This window comes from Coenobita brevimanus, chromosome 72 (assembly GCF_032717465.1).
Source record: "Coenobita brevimanus isolate Jiangsu-jjx chromosome 72, ASM3271746v2, whole genome shotgun sequence".
NCBI lineage: Eukaryota > Metazoa > Arthropoda > Malacostraca > Decapoda > Coenobitidae > Coenobita > Coenobita brevimanus.
This window is the reverse complement of record NC_137025.1, coordinates 21,766,010-21,787,410: the sequence shown is the minus strand read 5'-3', so window position 1 is coordinate 21,787,410 and position 21,401 is coordinate 21,766,010. Positions and strand designations below refer to the sequence as shown.

The 21,401-nt window shown below is 42.2% G+C and overlaps 1 protein-coding gene across 1 annotated transcript in view; it reads left to right on the top strand.

The window, feature by feature from the left end:
- The window catches only part of LOC145407073 (prostatic acid phosphatase-like), a 483,117-nt gene that overhangs the window by 404,098 nt on the left and 57,618 nt on the right, over positions 1-21,401 (top strand). The window contains exon 7 of the mRNA XM_080278097.1: positions 16,095-16,287. Coding sequence (XP_080134223.1) covers positions 16,095-16,287 — 193 coding nt within the window. The remainder of the gene's footprint in view (positions 1-16,094; positions 16,288-21,401) is intronic.

Below are 21,401 nucleotides of genomic sequence, written 5' to 3'. Positions count from 1 at the left end.
TTGCGGAATTTCTATATGACCAGTAGTAGTCAAATAAATTGGAAAAAAATTTAATGACTCACGAATCAGTGTTATCACCACGGAGGAGGGACGGGAGTGGGGGAGAAGCAAGGCTATGTGCAAGATTTTCACCCTTTTGTCATGAGGCGAACAGGGAACCATACATTTACTCGTTGCTGCGGTCTGTTAGATGCCCAGCAGCTGAGTGGAAACACAACTCCCGGTGACCGGCCAACTCTGGACATTTGAGATGGACAGCTGCTATCACTGAACATGTACTCATGGCTTGCAGTCTGTGTTACATTCTCAGTGCCAGTTAGGAAAGACTTAGCCCGGTGGCCATACAACTTTGGACATTCGATGGGGATGCGTACGGACGTTTTGACACCATGTGTGGGTTACATCATATTACTCGGTTGCTGGAGGTTCATTGGGAGTGATCAAAAGAGCACGCGACTTTGACCATTCAGTACGGGGGCGGACTTATATTTTAGCTCTGGTTGTGGGTTATGGCCTACTTCCTACTCATGGCTCGAGCCCAGCGGCCATGATACCGAATATTTGAACATGACGGCTGGCTGGCCGAAGTTCTCGGTGACTTTTACATCCAGATAATAGCAAGTAAATTCGGATGATGGCATAGTAGAGCCAAGGTCCAGCGTCCGGATAATGAACACGTCCGGATAGGTGAGAGACTACTGTATTTCCTGTTTTCGCACAGCATCAGCTGTTTCTAGTGGTTCGTAAGTGATTTTTTTGCATGTTGTCTGTGAGAAATACTGTCCTATACTGTCAAACTGTGCAGTTACCCTGTATTGGTATGTGCTGTTCAGCACCCGACAAACTCTTGTCATTATCATTGCATGGTGAGTACAATACACTGTACCCAGAAGGGCTTGTGTTTCATGTTTTGTCTTTTTAGGAGGTATTAATGTGCCATAAATTGCATTTACAGGTGTTGAACTCACTTTTTAGGTAATAGGAATAGCGAGAACATTGAAATTAGTGACCTGTCTGGTAGGTTTGGGCCATTCATGCAATTCAACATTCGCGGTGTGTTCTGGTACATAACCCCTGCGAATAACAGGACCTGATTGTAATGTTGAGGTGGTATTGTTTGTTGACAGTCAGATGTACCTACTGGTGCATATTCGTGATGCTCATCACAATAGTATAAAAAACAAAAACAAAAAATGCATTTCGCCTTGCTGTGGACCTGTCATGCCTTTTTTGGCCGAGGCAATCCTGCATGCTTCCACTGGGATGGCTGTGCTTTGATGTCTGGGTCGAACCTGTACACCAAAGTCTCATCTCCAGTGATAACAGGCTTCAGAAAGTTTGGATCACGATTTGCACACTTCTTCATGTTTAGAGCAATGTTCATCTGCAGAGCTTGTTGTTCACATGAAAGGAACTTTAGAAAGAACTTGGCATTCCCAGATCATCTGTTAAAATTTTGTATGGTGATCCATTGCTGATTCCAAATTCATTATCAGTTTCTTTGACAGTCAGCTGATGATTTCCCATGACCAAATTGCAGACTTCTTCGCTTTTCAGCGTTCCTGGTTTTTGATGGTCCCCCAGGACGTGGATCACTCTCAACTGACAGTCGGCCATGTTTTGAGCAATTTTATGACTCCTTTATTTGCATTACCTCCATGGTTTCATTCCTAAAATCTTGCTGAATCTTCCTGATAGTTTCAACTTGGTTACCACCTAGTGTTTGGCAAAGTTTGATGTGGTAACGTTGTTCATCTTTTTCGGTCATCATCACAAACGCAGGAACAAGATGAGTGTAAGGTGCACAATCATGAACTCAGGCTAACTGACAGTCACTGAGTCTCTCATGGTGGCTGGCATTAAACACATGTGCATGAAGGTCCTTCACAGTGCTACACGAAACCTTGTCCATATCCTCCAACTGGTTGATGAGAAAAAAAAAATTATGTCGGATACTTTCTGAAAAGATCTCATATACACAAGTTTGGATTCAAGAAGCATGTGCTGGGAAATATTTAGCTTTAATATCCCATAAGTTGTGGTACTCCTGAGGGGAATGGGAATGCTGGTGATAGGGAGAGCTGGAGCTCCTGTTTCACTAGCTATCCAACCGTCCCCTTTGCTGACCTCTTCAGTGTGACAATAACATGAAGAGTAGACCAGCATACACTCCCAAACATTTCCTTTAACTATCTTATGCACTACACCACATGCACTTTACATTTCACACAATGTATCCCACTACGGTACAGGGGTTGGCGCCAGCTAGGGCATGCGGCCAGAAAACTTTGCCCCTGCTACCTACTGGCGGACTTCTGGGGGAAGGCGTGACAGGGGTTCCACCGGCATAGATCATGGGTCCAGGGCGAGATGGGGCTCAGGCCTGTGCTAGAGGGTACAGGGCAGTGCGGTTCCCAGGCTGCCGCTTCCGCCTAATAGAGAGGGGCCCAAACCTGGGAGTAGCGCCCCAGGAGGCTGCCCTATCAGTGGGTGTATAATGGCGGGATAGTTGCAGTGCCAAGGCGCGCTTGGAGGGTGTCCCTGCAGCTGTTCTGGCAGGGTGCCCCAAGGCCACTACCACAGCCACTGGTAAGCTGGTGGGCTAAGGGTCCCAGATCCATTGCCTGGACCTGGGACTGTGCAGTGAGTGGAGCCTGTGGTATGTCTGTCCCCCTTTATTAATACTGACTATGACAAAACACAAGAATAAGTTTCAAAGCAAGCCTGAGGACAGTAAATCACCCCTGGGGATGAGGGTGGGTTCATGAAATGTGGGAAGTTTGAGGGGAAGAGCAGGGGAAGTCGTTGAGGCATTCAGTAGGAGCTGGGTGGATGTGGCGTGTTTGCAGGAAGTCCGGTACAGGAGTGGATCAGCCAGAAAGATTGTTGGGAAGGACTGTTACTATAAGTTGTTTTGACAGGGAGGGACAGATGGATATGGGGGTGTTGGTGTGATGGTTGCAGAGAAATGGGTGGAATATGTTATGAATGTTATGAGAGTAAGTGATAGGATATTGGTAGTGAATATTCTATTCGGTAGAAAGATAGCTGCAATAATATCGGCATATGCTCCACAGCCAGGATTGGATGAAGTAGAGAAAGATAGATTTTGGGATGATTTAATACGTGTAGTGGGTGGTATGTGGGATGATGAGATAGTGGTTTTGGGAGAGGACTTAACCCCTTAACCGCGGGCGTCACTTTCGTGATGCCTGGGAGCAAAGGGTCATACCACAGGGCGTCACTTTTGTGATTCTGTGTTATTTTGAATTCGCCCGGGCTTTCAAGTGGTGGCTTGTATCATCTATCAGTACTGCCAATGTCCAACACTAGTCAGCACTCCTAATCTCATCTGTACTCCCATCCTTTGTTGACAATTTAGCCATTTCTCCCTGTTCTTGACTCCCTTCCCTACCTCCCCTCCATTACCCTATCCTCTCCCCTGCCCGGACGTGCTGCGCTAAGTAAATCTTTCCTGGAATTTTTCATTGATTTCATCCATTGAAATAAGCCCTATGCCCTATTCTTATACCAAATACTATATACAAGAAAGAAATAAGGTAAGTGAGAGTGCCACGCACCTAGAATTGGCTAATTATCACCTGACAACACCTCATGTGGACTCGTTCGCTAATTTTCGCTGTTTATTTCCCCTTGAAATATGCCGTATAATCTATTTTCATAATAAAAATACATATAAGAAAGGAAGGGAGAAGCCTAAGTGATATTTACATTCACCTGGAACTACCTAATTATTGCAGACCACCACACTGTATTCTACGCTAAGTAAATCTTCCCTGGAATTTTCCACTGATTTCATCCACTGAAATAAGCCCTATGCCCTATTCTTATACCAAATAATATATACAAAAAAAAAAATAAGGTAAGTGATAGTGCCATACACCTGGAATTGGCTAATTATCACCTGACAACACCTCACATACACTTGTTCGCAAATTTTCACTGTTTATTTCCCCTTGAAATATGCCGTATAATCTATTTTCGTAATAAATATATATATAAGGAGGGAAGGGAGAAGCCTAAGTGATATTTACATTCACCTGGAACTACCTAATTATTGCAGGCCACCACACTGTATTCTACACTAAGTATATCTTCCCTGGAATTTTCCACTGATTTCATCCACTGAAATAAGCCCTATGCCCTATTCTTATACCAAATAATATATACAAAATAGAAATAAGGTAAGTGATAGTGCCATACACCTGGAATTGGCTAATTATCACCTGACAACACCTCACGCTCACTTGTTCGCTAATTTTCACTGTTTATTTCCCCTTGAAATATGCCGTATAATCTATTTTCGTAATAAATATACATATAAGGAGGGAAAGGAGAAGCCTAAGTGATATTTACATTCACCTGGAACTACTTAATTTATTATGTATAGTCTTGGTTTCCTGCCAATCATTTCATTGCTATATATTAGCAGGTCTCACAAGGCTGAAGTTGGCAGTATTGCACTCACCCTAGCCAGGCAGCAGGAGGCCACCACTATCAGTTCACTGTCGTCTTTCAAGGTGAATGTACGTCGGATTCGCTCCTGCTAACTTCCACCGCTTTTTAGCCCCATGCAAAGGGCCCTGTGACCTTTACTTCCTACTAAACCTCATGTGGAAAGAGGTAAAGGGCTGACAATTGATAGAGAGTGACTACGATCTTTCTGTTGAGTAAAACAGTGCAAGTGGAATTGTAAATAATGTGTAAATAATGTGTAAAGAGCAAGTGAAAGCAGTGAATGTAAATATAAGTGAACAGTGGAAAATACAGTACAACCTCTCTCATTCGGACTATATAGGGGGAAGGTTTGTCCGAATTAGCAGATTGTCCGGACCATCAGGGTAATCTCCAGTTCATACCAAAAACTATCTACATATGGTATGTTTGTTAATTATTAACATATGTGGCATGTGTCAACCCTATGTAACTGCAAAAGATGAAAGGATACTAAAATAACCAAACTAATCATGTATGATAGTTTTGTACTGCATAAATTACAGGTAAGGCCATGACAAGAAACTAGCCTACATTTTTAATTGTAGTAAGTGACTAAGGCCCGTGTAGGCAAAAAAATAAATTAATTAATTAACTGTAATATTTGGAATAAAAATAAAACTTATGTAGGCAAAAAATACATTGTCATCTTTGGCATATTGATAACGCCCATCTGGGCAAGAAGCTAATGTTTGATGTACAAGTAAAGCACATTTAAGTACAAAAAATAACCTACAGTAATCATTAAACACTGCAGAATATTCTGACCCATTTTTGTGTAAGCAAACTCCTCCTTTTAACACCTTTATTCATTGCAGGAGCTACACTTGCATTAAGGGGCATGGTAAGGAGGATTAACTTTTGAAATACAGCGTAAAAATATAAATGGTTGGTGAACTAGTTGATGGAACGAATGCTAGCGTGTGTTTAAACAGGCGCCCATGTTGCAACCTAGCATGATCCGAGACTAAACGAATGACAATCGCTTTCCACGCCAATAATGAAAATGACTTTAGAATTACTTTCAACATATTATTGGAGCTTACTATTTTTAAATTTTGTCCGAATTAACAGAAATCCGGATTAAAGGGGTCCGAACCAAAGAGGTTCTACTGTAGTTTTATAAGTTACTTCAAGTGACAGTGCATAACACAGTGTAAATAAAATAGAAATGTAAATAATGTAATTAAAATAGAGAACATAAATAGAAATGTAAATGAGAAGTATTATAAGAATACGAGTTTATATACTAGGAGTAATGAAAGTGAAAGTTTCACTCTAGCATGTATGAATATTATGAGTTATGAGAGTGAAGGTGAAAGTGACATTCACTCTGAATGCTAGTATACAGGACAAGAAAGTGAATGCTACTTATTTTACTGAAAGAAATTGAATCCCTACAGTGACAATAAACTACTATTACTGAAGGAAACTTATGGATAAAGACTGTAGATATACAGTACAAGTCCCATTATTCGGCATCTATGGGACCAGGATGATGCCGAGAAATTAGATTTGCCGAATAATCAAAAACCTACCCACTCAGTACCTTAAATATATTGGTGAACACTCATCACCACTTACGGTACGGTATTACAACTGTGTTTGGAGAGAGTTTTTTTTTTTTTTTTTTTTTTTTTTTTAATGTGTCTGACTCTGGGCATAGGCTTCACAGCCTGCTATCAAGGCCCAGCAGTCCTCCTACATACCATACACCTCTACATGTCACCACTTCGGCGCTAATATCCACCGTCCATATTGAATACATGCTAGGGCTGTCTCATACAGGACTGGTGTATTGGTATTAGCGGGGGTATTTTTACGACATGTCGGCGGGTCTTCTGGTAGATCAGTAAAGCCTGATTTAATGAAATTCAAATCCTTAAACTGTTCCCTGCCCCAGCCGGGATTCGAACCTGGGTCCGTTAGGACTACAGGCCACCTCTCTACCGATTGCTGTATACTGTACAATACTGCAATCAATACAGTACTATACCTGAATCTGAAATACAGTATATATATATATATATATATATATATATATATATATATATTAGTGAACATATACAAGTGTAATGACACAGTAGGCCTACAAGTCAGATAACACTTCCTGGATGGCCGAAATGATACGGAATATTACCTACCAGCTCAGTACATCACTTGTATTGGTGAACTCATCACTACTTATATTATTACAAATATGTTTGGAGTGAGTACTGTATACAGTACTTTTTCCAAACAAAATAAAATAGTCGGAAAATTGCATAAAATAAAGTAAAGGGATCTGAATTGGTAAGGTCTTTCTGATGAAAGTTATAACTTACATTTAGCACTCACTCTTTTGTTCGTTTTTTTTTGTTTACATGTGAAAGGAGAGTACTGATGGAAACAGTAATGTATTCCATGAACCCCTTAATAACCTCCGACATTGAACAACCCTTTACATTACCGATGTCGAGTTAGTGAGCTATGGAAAAACTGTGAACAATTATGGGAATGGAACGAAGGTCACTGGTATGATTACACGACTCTAGCTACGATTCCAAGCAGTCAGGGGGTCAGTTAATCTCAGATTTATTCGCCCATTTGGTAAATGCACTGTAACTTTATTAATTCTCCAGTCAATCATAGCGAATCATAGCATGGGTTTAGGAAGCTAGATAACACATTTCTAGGTGTGCCAGACGATTGTCTTCACATCTTATAAGAAAATGGAAGAAATTAAATCCCTCTCAGAGTACGTAAAGTTCTTCCATTCTTCTGAAATCAATTTATTTTTCTTAAAGATGGGAAGATAATCGTCTGGCTCACCTAGCAATGTGTTATTTAGCTTCCTAAACCCATGCTATGATTCGCTATGAGTCACGGAAAGATTGATAAAGTTACGGTGTATTTACCAAATGGGCGAAAACATCTGAGATTAACCGACCGCCTAACTGCTTGGAATCATAGCGTAGTCATGCAAACATACCAGTGACCTTCGTTTCCTCCCCATAATTGTTCAGTTTTCTTTATAGCTCACACTAACTTAACATCACTGACATCGGCACTGTAAAAGGTTGTTCAATGTCGGAGATTATTAAGGGGTTAATGGGATATAATACTGTTTGCATCAATGCTCCCTTTCACGTTAAGCACAAAAACAAACAAAAGAATGAGAACTAGATGTACGTTTAACTTTCATCAGAGAGACCTTAGCAATTCATATTCCTCCAGTTTATTTTTAAGTATTTTTCTGACTTTAGGTTAGGTTAGGTTTGGTTAAATACAGTTAAACTCGGTTAGGTTAGGTTCAGTTAAACAGGACAGTCCCACCATTATGCTGAGGAATAAAAATACTAGAGCTGTCACAGCCGTACAGCTAAAAACAACGGGGAAACTGATTTAACAAGCAACATTTATTTATGGGTAATGCATTACAGTGTCATGGGCTACTCAATTACCGGTAAGTCATTTTCATGAAGGCATCAAGAATGAAAGAATTTCAAGAATTAGCGTGGGGGCTTGGAACATAACCCTCGTTAATTTGGTGGGGGTGGTTACTGTAGTGTATGATACTGTGCAATATTGTAATAATACAGTACTATACCTGAATCTGAATAAAAATATAGAAATTAGTGAACATACAGAAGTGTAATGAAACATTAGGCCTACAATCCACAGATATCACTTCCTAGACTGCCGAGATGATTCTGGACATATGCCGAACAATCAATGATTTTTGTAAATGGGACTATTTCTCAAAACTGCCGAAATGTCGGATCTACCGAACAATCAGCTGCCGAATAATAGGACTTTTACTGTATATAGGTGTTATATAGTAATAGAAATATAAACTGTTTTTATGAATAATAAATGACAACACCAGCGGCGAATGATTGGAAGTGGGATGGTCATACGCCCTCGTAATTTTCATTGCTTTCACAGTTTTTTTTTTTTTTTTGGAGTATGGATTCCAAACTATTTGAGAATCATAGAATAGTGTTTCTAGTGATAATATCAGGCTGTGGTAATCATATTACGAGTTGTCGGGAAGTGTATAGTGGAGACTTCGTTACCCAACTTCAGAGGTCTCCACAAGTGCTACGGTACTCAACGAAGGCTCAACAAACACCCCAGGAGAAAGCTGAAGATATGTGCCATAAGCATATGTGATTTTAATATTCTAGGACTAATAACTGATTTTTGGCAAATATTTTTAGAGAGTCTGTCGGAGCGCGAATATGCCCACGGGAGCTGCAAGTCAAAGCAAAACAAGCCCGCGGTTTAAGGGTTAAATGGTCATGTAGGTGAAACAGCACAAGGTTATGAAGGAGTACATGGGGGATGTGCGTATGGTACAAGGAATGTGGAAGGGGAAAGGATACTTGAGTTTGGGGAGGCAACGGACATGATTGTGTGCAACACATATTTTAGGAAAGGAGAGAGTAGGTTAATTATGTATGAGTCTGGGGGAAATTGCAGTGAGATAGATTATTTTCGGGTTAGGAGGGCTGATAGGAGGTTAGTGAGGGATGTTAAAGTTATAGGAAGTGAGGAGTGTGTGCAGCAGCACAAAATATTGATTTCTGATATGGTGCTTGAAGAATGAGTGATGAAAAAGAGGACTTATGTACCTAGGAGGAAAATATGGAAGCTGAAAACCCAAGTAGTAAGGGATGCCTTCTATAGCGATATGAGGAGAGTGGTGGCTGAACAGGGAGCTGCAGACAGAGGTGTTAATGAACAGTACAGAGCCCTCCAGAACAATCTCTTGAGAGTTACTGATGTAACATGCGTGTGGACAAGAGGACCACCAAGACATAAAGTAACTCGATGGTGGGATGAGGGTGTACAAGCTGCAGTTAAGGAGAAAAGAAGGCTTTTGTGGGAATTGAAGAAGGGTGGTAGCAAGGAGGAATACTAGGCTGCCAAGCGTAGGGCTAGAAGAGAGGTATGCAGGGCGAAGTGTGAGTCACAGAGACTTTTACTTGATAACCAAATCTTGGCCAAAGGAAAAATATATTTAAGATGGCAAATCAGATGATGAGGGATAATCAGGATATTATAGGTGAGGAGTGTGTGAAGAATGATGAAGGAAGGGTAGTGGTGAACAGTGAGGCTATTAAAGATACATGGGGAGAGCATTGTAGCCGGTTGTTGAATGAGGAGTTTGACTGGGACAGGGAAGGTTTGGAGCCAGCAGATTCAGTGTTTGGTCCTTGGCCTTAGATTGATGCTGCTACTGTCAGTGAGGCAATAGGCAGGATGAAGGTGGGGAAGGCAGCAGGTGTGTCTGGGTTGACTGCCAAAATGTTGAAGGCCGCAGGAGATGTAGGGGTGAGGTTAATCACTGACCTGATAAATATGATTATTTATGAGTGTGTTGTCCCAGATGATTGGCTGAAGAGTGTAGTAGTAAATGTGTATAAAGGGGAGGGTGATGCCCTGGAAAGAGGAAATTATAAAGGTATAAAGCTTTTAGATCAGATAATGAAGGTAATAGAGAGTGTTTTGGAAGGTATGATTAGAGAAAGGGTGAATATTGATGAGATGCAGTTTGGGTTTATGCTAGGTAGGGGGACCACTGATGCCATATTCATTGTTTGACAGCTTCGAGAAAAATATATTGGTAGGAGAAGGGATCTTTATTTTGTTTTTGTTGATTTGGAAAAGGCCTCTGACAGAGTCCCTAGAGTGGTGGTGAAGTGGGCAATGAGAAAGCTTGGCTTGGAAGAGTGGCTGGTTAGGGTGGTTATGGCTATGTATGTGGGTGCTCGCACCCAGGTAAGAGTGAATGAAGATTTGAGTAATGAGTTTTCCGTGAATGTTGGTGTGCATCAGGGGTCAGTTTTGAGTCTCAAGTTGTTTATCATGGTACTTGAAGCCCTCTCATTTGACTTTAGAAACGGACTCCCGTGGGAGATGTTGTATGCCGATGGTTTGATGTTGATTGCAGAGAACAAAAGGGAGGCAGAGGAAAGGTTTAGGAAGTGGAGAGATGGTATGGGGCACAAGGGCATAAGGGTAAATGGAGATAAAACAAAAGTGATGATATTTAGGGTTGGTGGCGGTACCGTCAAAGACGAGGGAGAGTGGCCATGTTCAGTTTGCCATCAGGGCGTGGGAAGTAATTCCATATTGTGCGGTGTTTGTGATAAATGGGTGCACAAGAGATGTAGTGGTATCAGAGGTAGACTGCGAGATAATGCTTATTTTATGTGTACGTCATGTCGGGGAGAGCAGGTGGAGATTGTCAGGCGTGAAAGGATTGAGCTTGCTGGTGAATCTCTTGAGTGTGTGGAAGAGTTTTGTTACTTGGGAGACATATTGTGTGCTGGAGGTGGGGCTGGAGCTAGCTCTGTGGCTAGGGTGAGAAGTGGTTGAAATAAGTTCAGGGAGCTCTTGCCTCTCCTGGCATTGAGAGGACTCTTCCTACGTGCTAAGGGGTCTCTGTATGCAGCATGTGTTAGGAGTGTAATGCTGTATGGTAGTGAGACCTGGGCAGTAAAGGAGGAGGATATTCATCAGCTCAGACGTACAGAAATGACAATGATTAGGTGGATGTGTAGTGCAACCCTGCGTGCAAGGTCTAGGGGGGCTGGGTTTACGATGGAAGAGTTGAGAGGTAGGATGGGACTGGAGTGTATTGGTGTTGTGATGAGGAGAGGTAGATTGAGATGGTTTGGACATGTGGAGAGGATGGAGGATAATAACTGGGTAAGGAAGGTGAAAAGTGTTAATATTGGGGGTGGGGTTATGAGGGGTAGACCGAGAAAGACATTGGACGAGGTCATTAAGTGTGACCTCAGGGTTAAGGGACTGAACAGGGAGGCTGCAAATGGATCGTGCAGCATGGAGAGCCACCATTAGGTGACCAAGGTCGACGCATGCAAGCATGTTGGAGCCTTTAAAAACTAATTGAAACAAACGAAACAAATTTATTCTTTCATTTATTGCCCCATATTGATTTATTCTATAATGCTGTACAGTACACTCAATCCTCGTAAATCGCGGCAATTTGGGTCTGGACCACTGCCGTGATTTACAAATTCCGTGGTTTATAAATAGTAATTCATGTGAAAAATGAATTTGGGTCTTTACTTTGGCCAACCACCCCCCACAGCACCCTACCTACACCTAACTAGGCACCATCAAACACAAACATACAAATTTAGGAATATTCAGTGCATGTATTTAATAGAAATAAGCAATGTTAAGGGATCTCACCTTAATCCTATGACGATATTGCTTAAGTGAATGGAGTGGGGTGGTGTTTTGAAGAACTCAGAACCTCTCAGCATGAGGTGGGGGTGCTCCCATCTCAACACGACAAATGAGATCCAAACGTTGACTGTACGACAACTGTGGCTGCTTCTTGATGCCATACTGCTTAAAGCGCTTCATCGGGGGTTTGGGAGGGGCCATGGAAGGTAGGAGGCGGGGGGGATGGTGCACAAAAAAAGGCAGATAGCTCTTGTACTCCACAGTGATGGTCTGTAGTGTGCGGACTGGCGAGAAGAACAACAACAATGTGGCAGCATTAGTATGAACACTTGCCACCAGGGATGGGTGGTGATTGGTTGTTGGGTCGCGATTTTCAAATTGAATGCCGCGGTTTACGATTCTCCTCGGAAAAGGCCCACTTCGGTGCCTAGGTCCGCAATTTTCGTGACTTAACAGCGATTTAAGGGTGCCGGCAGTCTGACAGCCGCATAGCGGTGATTTACAAATCTGTGATTTATAAATGAATCTGTGATTTACCCCCCCTGGGGGTAGGGGGGTTTCAAGAATACTCCCCCAGTATCCCTGCTTGTCGTACGAGGCGACTAAAAGGGTTGGTGGTGGGTTAGTGCCCCACCCCGTAAAAAGAACTAACTAATAAAGCGAATAAAGCTCCTCGGACCCGGACGGACCATATGTTGACAACTAAGGAACGGACAAAGGACATTCTTAGGGTGGGAACATGGAATGTGAGAGGAGTGAATGATGAAGTGAAAGAGAAAGAGATTGTTCAGGTGCTTGAGGATGCAGAAGTGGATTTTTTTTTTTTTTTTTTATGTGTCCGACTCCGGGCATAGGCTTCACAGCCTGCTCTCAAGGCCCAGTAGTCCTCCTACATACCATACACCTCTCTACATGTCACCACTTCGGCGCTAACACCCACCGTCCATATTGAATACATACTAGGGCTGTTTCATACAGGACTGGTGTATTGGTATTAGCGGGGGTACTTTTATGACATGTCGGCGGGTCATCTGGTAGATCAGGAAAATCTGCTTTTATGAAATTCAAATCCTTAAACTGTTCCCTGCCCCAGCCGGGATTCGAACCCGGGTCCATCAGGACTGCAGGCCGCCTCTCTACCGATTCAGCCACCGCCTCCCCCAATATATATATGTGGATTGACTGAAACTATATGGAAAGGTGAAAGGGTGAGAGAATGGGAATATGGTTTAGGTATATGTGTGGGAGTCAACGAGAATGAGAGGGCAAGAGAGGGAGTATGTCTGATGATAAACAAGAAGTGGAAGGAGAATATAAGAGAGTATGGAACAGTGGGTGCAAGGATTGTATGGGTGACGATGAAAGTAGGTATACAAGTGTGGGCGATTGTATGTGTGTATGGCATGACAGAGGATCAAGTGGCAAGAGTGAAAGATGAGTTTTGGGCGAGAGTAGAAGCATGTATGGACAAGTTTGAGAGGAGTGAGAGTGTGCTGTTGATTGGAGACATGAATGGCAAAGTTGGGTATGTACGAGTGGATGGAGTGGTTGGTCAGTGGGGTGAGCCAGCTGAAGTAGATGGGAATGGTAGTGCTTTGGTAGACATCTGTGCTTGTAAGGGGTTGGCAATAGCCAACACCTACTTTCATCATAAGATGATCCACCGGTATACATGGAGAGTAATGAGGATGATGGATGGTGAACTTGTTGAACGAAAGGCAATGATAGACTACGTGTGTGTGGATGAATGAATGAGAAGACAAGTGTTGGATGCAAGAGTGTGGAGAGGGTGGGGGAATGGAGTCTCAGACCATCACTTAGTGATGGCCAAGGTAAAGCTGCAAAGAAAGTGGTTGAGGAGACGAAGGGGAAGACAGGAGGAAGCGGCTCCTGTGAGAAGAGTGGAGAAATTGCAAGATAGTGAGAAAATGACAGAGTTTAAGAGCATAGTGGAACAAAGATTGGGAAGGTATGAGCTAGAGTAGATGGAAGGGGTGGAAGACGTATGTAAGATATTCACGGAAGAGATAGGCGCAGCGTGTGAGGCAGTTTGTTGAGTGAGGAGGAGATGCAAGGGTGTGCAAGGGACAGCATGGTGGAATGATGAGGTGAAACGAGCTGTGGAACAAAAGAAGAAGACATATAGTGAATGGTTAACGAGTAGAGGTAGGGGAGAAGATGAGAGAGAGAAGAGAGAGGTATATGTGAGCAGGAGAAGGGAGGTTAAGAGACTGGTGAAGGAGAGTAAGAAGAAAGTGGATGATGAGTTTTGGAGGAATCTGAGTGTTAAATGGAGGGAGAGTAAGAAATTGTTTTGGAAGGAGGTAAAGAAAGTAAGGCAGTGTGAAAGGAGAAATAGTAGGGGAGTGAAAGATAGGAATAATAGATTGTTGGTGGAGAAGAGAGAGAAATTTAGGAGATGGAAAGAGCACTTTGAGGATTTGTTGAATGTAGAGAGTGAGAGCAGTGCGAGTAAGTGGTTGGGAAATGGCTGGGAGAAGAGGAGAAGAGAGGAGGGAGGAAGAGATCAGTAGGGCAGAAGTAGTGGAAGCGATGAAGAAGATTAAGTTGGGAAAGGCCCCAGGAATTGATGGAGTGTGTGGTGAAATGCTTAGATATGGGGGTGAGATTGTTGTGGAGTGGATATGGAAGTTGTGTAGATTGGCTTGGGAAGAGGGAAGGGTTCCAGAGGACTGGAAATCAGGTATAATTGTTCCTTTATATAGAGGAAAAGGGGAGAGAGAAGTATGTGGTAACCATAGGGGTATTTGCCTTCTTAGTGTGACTGGTAAAATATATGGTAGAATACTCATTGATGGGGTTAGGTATATGACAGAGGAGCTAGTTGGAGAAGAACAAGGGGGATTTAGGAAGGGAAAAGGGTGTGTAGATCAGATATTTGTTCTAAGATGTTTAGTGAAGTATCTAGAGAAGGGAAGGAAAGTGTATGCTGCCTTCATGGACTTGGAGAAAGCTTATGACAGAATAGATAGGCAAGGTATGTGGAAGGTATTAAAAATATATGGAGTGGAGGGGAAATTGTTGAGTGCTGTGAAGAGTATGTACGAAGGAGCTAGGGCTATGGTGCGAGTGGATGGTGAGCTGAGTGAGTTCTTTGATCTAATTGTGGGACTGAAACAGGGTTGTGTGATGTCTCCATGGCTGTTTAATATATACATGGATGGAGTTGTAAAGGAGGTGCAAGGTAGGGCAGTGGATGTGGGGGTGGCTCTGATGAATGAGGGTGATATTTGGAAGATTCCGGTGTTGCTGTTTGCTGATGATACAGTATTGTTGAGTGAAGATGAATGGGAGTTGCAAGGTTTGGTGAATGAATTTGGGACTGTGTGTAGGAGGAGGAATCTGAAAGTTAATGTAAACAAAAGTAAAGTTATGGTGTTTGAGAGGAATGAAGTCACAGAGTGTGTAGTGAGATTGAATGGTGAGGATATGGAGAATGTGAGTGCATTCAAGTACTTGGGTAGTGTGATGAGTAAGGATGGAACTTTGGGGGATGAAGTGGGTGAAAGGGTACAGCAGGGAAGGAAGGTTGTTGGTACACTGAAAGCAGTGATGAGAATTAGGGAGGTGAGTATGGAAGTTAAGAAGTCACTGCATGATAGTACTGTATTGTGATCCCTACCCTGACGTATGGAAGCGAGGCGTGGACTTGCAAGAGGGAAACATGTCAAGAGTGAGAGCAGTGGAAATGAGTTACTTGAGAGGAGCATGTGGAGTGACGTGGAGGGACAGGTTGACCAATGAAGAAGGGAAGGAATGTTGTGGGGTGGATGTGGATGTGGTTGAGAAGATTAGGAGAAATACACTGAGGTGGTTTGGACATGTGAAGAGAATGAAAGACTGACTAAGAGGGTGTATGTAGGTGAGGTGGAGGGAGGGAGAGGGAGGGGTAGACCAAGGATGAGGTGGAGGGATTGAGTAGAGAAGTACAGTATATGAGGGAGGGGGGGGTGATTTGAGGGGAGGGTAGTCAAATGGTGGGTGACAGAGCGACTTGGAGGCGTTTTGTCTGCGGCCACCCTTTGCGGGATTAGGACGTCAGGCTATAGATAGATAGATAGAGTATATAGTTTTTCATGACGTGTTACTTGGATATTCTTGAGGATTTATTTATACATTTCTTTATATTTCCCTTTGACTTGTGTTACTTGAATATTCCTGATTATTTCTTTATTCATTATTTTATTATTCTCTGGCTTGTGTTACCCAAATGATCCTTTTTTTTTTTTTTTTTTTTTTTTTTTAATATATTTCCACTTGAATTGTGCAACCAAGATGCAGTATACTGTTCCTGATTATTTGTTTATTTAATTATTTTACTGATGTATTATTCCCTTTGTGGTCTTCCCCAGATGTTCCTGCTAAATGACACCAGCACATCATCATCCATGACCCTGTACCCCCTTGTGGTGCCAGGGTGCCAGGCACTGTGCCCCCTCCACACTTGGCAGGCCCTCACTGCCCCTGTGGTGCCCGATGACTGGAGTAGAGAGTGCCGTGACCCCAGTGACAGCACCTTTGAATTCACACCACAGACCCTGGCCAGTTAGTAGTGATAGTACAGCAATACCTCGATATACGATACCCTTAGATGCGATACCCCGGCTTAACGATAGGGGTAGAAATACCTCCAAACCCTGCCTGATGATGGCCAGACCCCGGTTTAACAAGGGGTTTTTATTTTTTTAACCGATTTGGATGATATTTTAGATTAAAACTGTGTGTTTAGGTTAATTTATAAACTGTTTTTAGACTTAGAATACTGTGTTTTAGCTATAGGTGGGATGAACTTTGTCATATCAGGGTACAGTTTACTAAGCTTGACTTCTTCCAGACTTATATTTGACAATTTTAAGATTTTATTTGTTGGTTTTAGTGAGTTTTTTACAGATGTTAGGCTTAGGTTAGCTTCTTTTACAGCTGTTAGGCCATTTATATTGGCTTTAAACTCGTTTTTGAGCTCATTTGGGTGGGTTTTGGACTTGGTTGGAGGGAAAGCCAAGGCTGAAAAATGCACCCCATTACTTTACATGTCAACTCTACCCCAGTACAGTATACGATATCCCACTTAATGATGGGTTTTTACCTAACCAATTGCATCGTTAAACCGAGGTATACCTGCACTAAGGAGTGTTTTGAACTCATTGAACCTAGAGACATCCTTTTTCTTTGTAATTCATGTGGCATCCTGAAGACCATACCATCACTTTCACCACACAGCTGCAGATCATTAAGAATTGGTGGCATTTAACCTTTTGGATTTTTTTTTTTTTCTTCTTAGTGTAGTCCTGCAGCCTTTGAATGATCTGATTTAGCTCAGGAAAGACTTTGAAATGGATTTGTAAGAAACTTGTATAGCCTCCATTTATCTTTTAACATTTGTTCTGGGGTTCCCTCATTATGTGAGATTTTATCTTTTTTTTTTTTTTTAATTACAGAATAGGGGAAGGAAATAAAATTAAGAATAATCCATACACCAGATTACTGGTATCCATCGTTCATAAAATGTCTGTAACAGTTGGACTTCATCAGCTGTTGGTTGAAGTTTTGGGGGAAACAACTCCCTGGAAGTGAGTTCCAGAGAGATGCGGTTCAAGGAATAAAAGAATTCTGATAGACAGAAGTTTTCAGTATGGCTCTGTGACATTCCATCCATGAGTGTTCCGGACACCCATGTAGCATGAGGGAATGCATGAAGAGGTGGCACAATGGACGCAGCTTTGTCTGAGCATTTCCCATAAAAGTATCTGCAAAACAATGCAAGGGAGGCAACATTCCTTCTTACTTGTAGGGGAGGTAGTTTACTTATAATTGCAAGGTTATCAAATATTCCAACAGCTTTGTTCTGATTTTGTCTAGCTGTTTTAGTGCAACCTCTGCACATTCATTCCACAAAGGTGAGCAGTATTCCAGCTGAGAGCACACATGACTCTTATGAATTATAGCTAACTACTCGTCAGTGAAGAAGTTACAGGCTCTGTACAATAATCCAAGTTTCTTTGAGACGGCTTTAGCAAGTGATCTGATGTGAGAAGTCCAGCTGAGGGCACTGTTAAGTGAAGCACCGAGAATTTCAGTACTATAGGAGATGGGAATATTAGTAGCACTGAAGGTAATATATGAATCAGACAATATCTGTCTATTAGTAAATTGTATATAATTGGTTATACTGGCATTAAATGAAACAAGGTTGTTTGGTCCCCATTCACTAATCTTAGATAAGTCATGATTTATGGAGATGGCTGAACTGAGTTGAGAGTTAGAGATATTAAACTTTGTAAATGGGTGTTTGAGTGTGAATGAACAGTGAAGTGTTGAGCCAGCTGCATATGAATGGATGGGACTGTGGGTGACAGATAAGAGATCGTTAATACGACCTAGGAATAGGGTTGGTGCCAGAACTGATCCTTATGGCATGACGGTGTTAATTGAATGGAGATTGGAATATACATCATCTACCTTTACTCATATTTTTCTGTCACTGAGATATGAGGAAAGCAGAGGAACAAAAGATGTTAGTCCATAGCAAAGGAGTCTGGACAGCAGGGAATGGTGCCACACTCAGCCGAAAGCTTTAGAAATATCAAGGGCTACTACATGAGTTTCTTCATATTGATAAATTGGTTGATAAGTCAGGAGATTGAGTATGCCAGTGATGGATCTTTCTTGGTGAAAACCATATTGTCTGTCACTAATTAAGTTGTTGGATTCAAGGTGCTTATTAATTACAGTTTAAAATACTTTACCAAGAGAAGATGTGATAGGTATTGGTCTGTAATCAGAGGGGTCAGAGGAACTTCCTTTCTTTGGAATTGGGTGGATATTAGCTTCTTTCCATGAATTAGGGAATGAAGAAGTACGTATGCATAGTCTGAATAATTTAGCTAGAACAGAGGCAGGTTCTAGGGAACACTTTTCCAAAACAATTGGAGGAATTCCATCTGAGCCTGGAGCTTTGTGGTTAGTTAAATTGTGTTGGATGGATTTTACGTATCTAGTCTGTATTTTAAGTGGAACAGTTTCGGGAGAGTCAAGTTCAAGTGCTGTATTGGGACATTCTGGCTGACTTCCTCTGCGGTAGAATTTCTGGCAAAAGTATGGAAGAGTAGGCACTGGTCCTGAGGATGACATACTGGGTTGTTATGGAGTACCAGGAGAAAATGATAATGGGAATCAACTAAAGGATATGTGTCAGGAGAGGAGGTTGTGCATTTGTAATTCATATTTCAAACACAAAGATGCACATAAATATACATGATATAGAGGAAACGGGGATCGTGTTGAAAGAAGCCTGATTGATTACGTGCTCGTAGAGAGGTCGATGATGGGAATGGTTGCTGATACGAGGGCTGTGAGAGGATGATGAGGTCTGTCAGATCATATGATTGTGGTATGCAAGATCAAGCTTAGAAGAGTGAGGTGGATCAAGAGAGAGAAGAGCAGTCGGGGTGAAAGACTGAAAGTTGAGAAGCTAAGGATCAAAGAAGTGACAGATGATTACAGGACCAAAGTAGAGGACGAGTTAGAATCAGTGAACTGGAATGAATTGGATTTGGCCAGCCTGTGGAATGTATATAGGGACTGCATAGTTAGGAATGCTAAAGAGGTGTGTGGTGTGGCAAGAGTATCAACAAAAAAGTTAAGAGTATGGCATGGTGGGATGAGGAGGTTAACCCTTTAACCGCGGGTATTGTTTTGGTCTGACTGTCCTCTCCCGCGGGGGTTTCAGCCAAATGTAAACAAACCTTTTAACCTTAATAACTCTGCACAGAATAAAGCTAGAGAAAAAAATAAGGTACCATTAGAAAGTACTAACCTTCAGCTTTCCATTGATGTAGGTTTCATGACTTCGTTGACTTTCACAGGACGGGCAGTGCCGTTAGAAGTGAGGGGTGTAAAATCACTATTTTTCGCTCACACATCATTACCTTCGCTCATACACCATTACCAAATGCCAACCTCATTCTGATAATAATACTATAAACATATATGAACACTGCACATACGATAAACACCCACTCTGTGTTCACTGAGGCAGGTAAAAGGCACTGTAATTACCTGCACTTCACTGCCACATCAGCGGTGTTGTAATCACTATTTTTCGCTCACACACCATTACCAAATGCCAACCTCATTCTGATAATAATACTATAAACATATATGAACACTGCACATACGATAAACACCCACTCTGTGTTCACTGAGGCAGGTAAAAGGCACTGTAATTGTCTGCACTTCACTGCCACATCAGCGGTGTTGTAATCACTATTTTTCGCTCACACACCATTACCAAATGCCAATCACATTCTGATAATAATACTATAAACATATATGAACACTGCACATACGATAAACACCCACTCTGTGTTCACTGAGACAGGTAAAAGGCACTGTAATTGCCTGCACTTCACTGCCACATCAACATGTGTTGTCACTCACACAGCTGGACAGATACTGATGCGCGCTTGGTCAGGGGTGGGGTGGGGGGCCCAGGGGGTGGGAGGTGGGGCCCCAGGGGGGGGAAGAGGGAGGTGGGGGTCGGCTGGAGTGAAAGAACTTAATAGCTACTCTCCCTTGAAACAATTGGCGCACGGAAAAAACGCGGGGTATTCAAAATATTCACAAACATTCGAGAATGACACCCGCGGTTTGGTCCAGTTTTTGCAACGTCATTCTGGAATGACACCCGCGGTTAAAGGGTTAAGAGAGCGGTGGAGGAAAAGAGGAAGAAGTGGCTAAAGTGGTTACTGGTTAGGGGTTCAGTTGAAATAAGAACTGAGTATATCGAGAGCAAGAAGCATGTAAAGAGACTAGTGAAGAGGAAAAAAAAAGGAGGTAAATGATGATCTGGGAAGAAAAATGAATGCAAACTACTCTGAATTATAGGAAGTTATTCTGGAAAGAGATGTGGAAATGTAGAAGTGAAAGCGGAAAGAATTGTGATAGTGTGAAGGATGCAGGTGGTAGGTTACTAACCCATGGAGATGAAGTAAGGACCAGATGGAAGGAATATTTTGAAATCCTGATGAATGGGAATAGAGAGAGCAGAGTGGCTGTAAACATGATTGGTTTTGGAGGTGCGCAGAGAAGGAATGCAGTGCCAGGAGACGTGACACTCGCGCAGGTGAAGAGCGCTGTGAAACGGCTGAAAAATAGGAAAGCATCTGGGGTTGATGAAGTATATGCGGAGATGCTTAAGTGTAGTGGAGAGAGTGGAATGAAGTGCTTGTTGGAAATATGTAAGAAGACATGGATGAGTGAAACTGTGCCTGCAGAGTGGAAAAAGGCTGTGATTGTACCCCTGTACAAAAATAAATGTGAGCGAAGTGAGTGCAAGAATTATCGTGGCATAAGTTTATTGAGTGTGGTAGGGAAGGTATATGGAAGAATTATTATAGAGAAAGTAAGAGAGATATCAGAAATCCTAGTGAGTGATGAACAGGGTGGCTTTAGGAGTGGCAGAGGATGTGTGGATCAAGTATTTGCAGTGAAACAGATAGCAGAGAAGGCTTGTGAGAAGGACCATAAGGTGTTTATGGCTTTCATGGATCTGGAAAAAGCATACGACAAAGTAGACAGAGAGGGATTGTGGAAACTTTTGCTCATGTATGGTGTAGATGGTAAGCTGCTAGGTGCTGTCAAGAGTTTTTATGATGGTG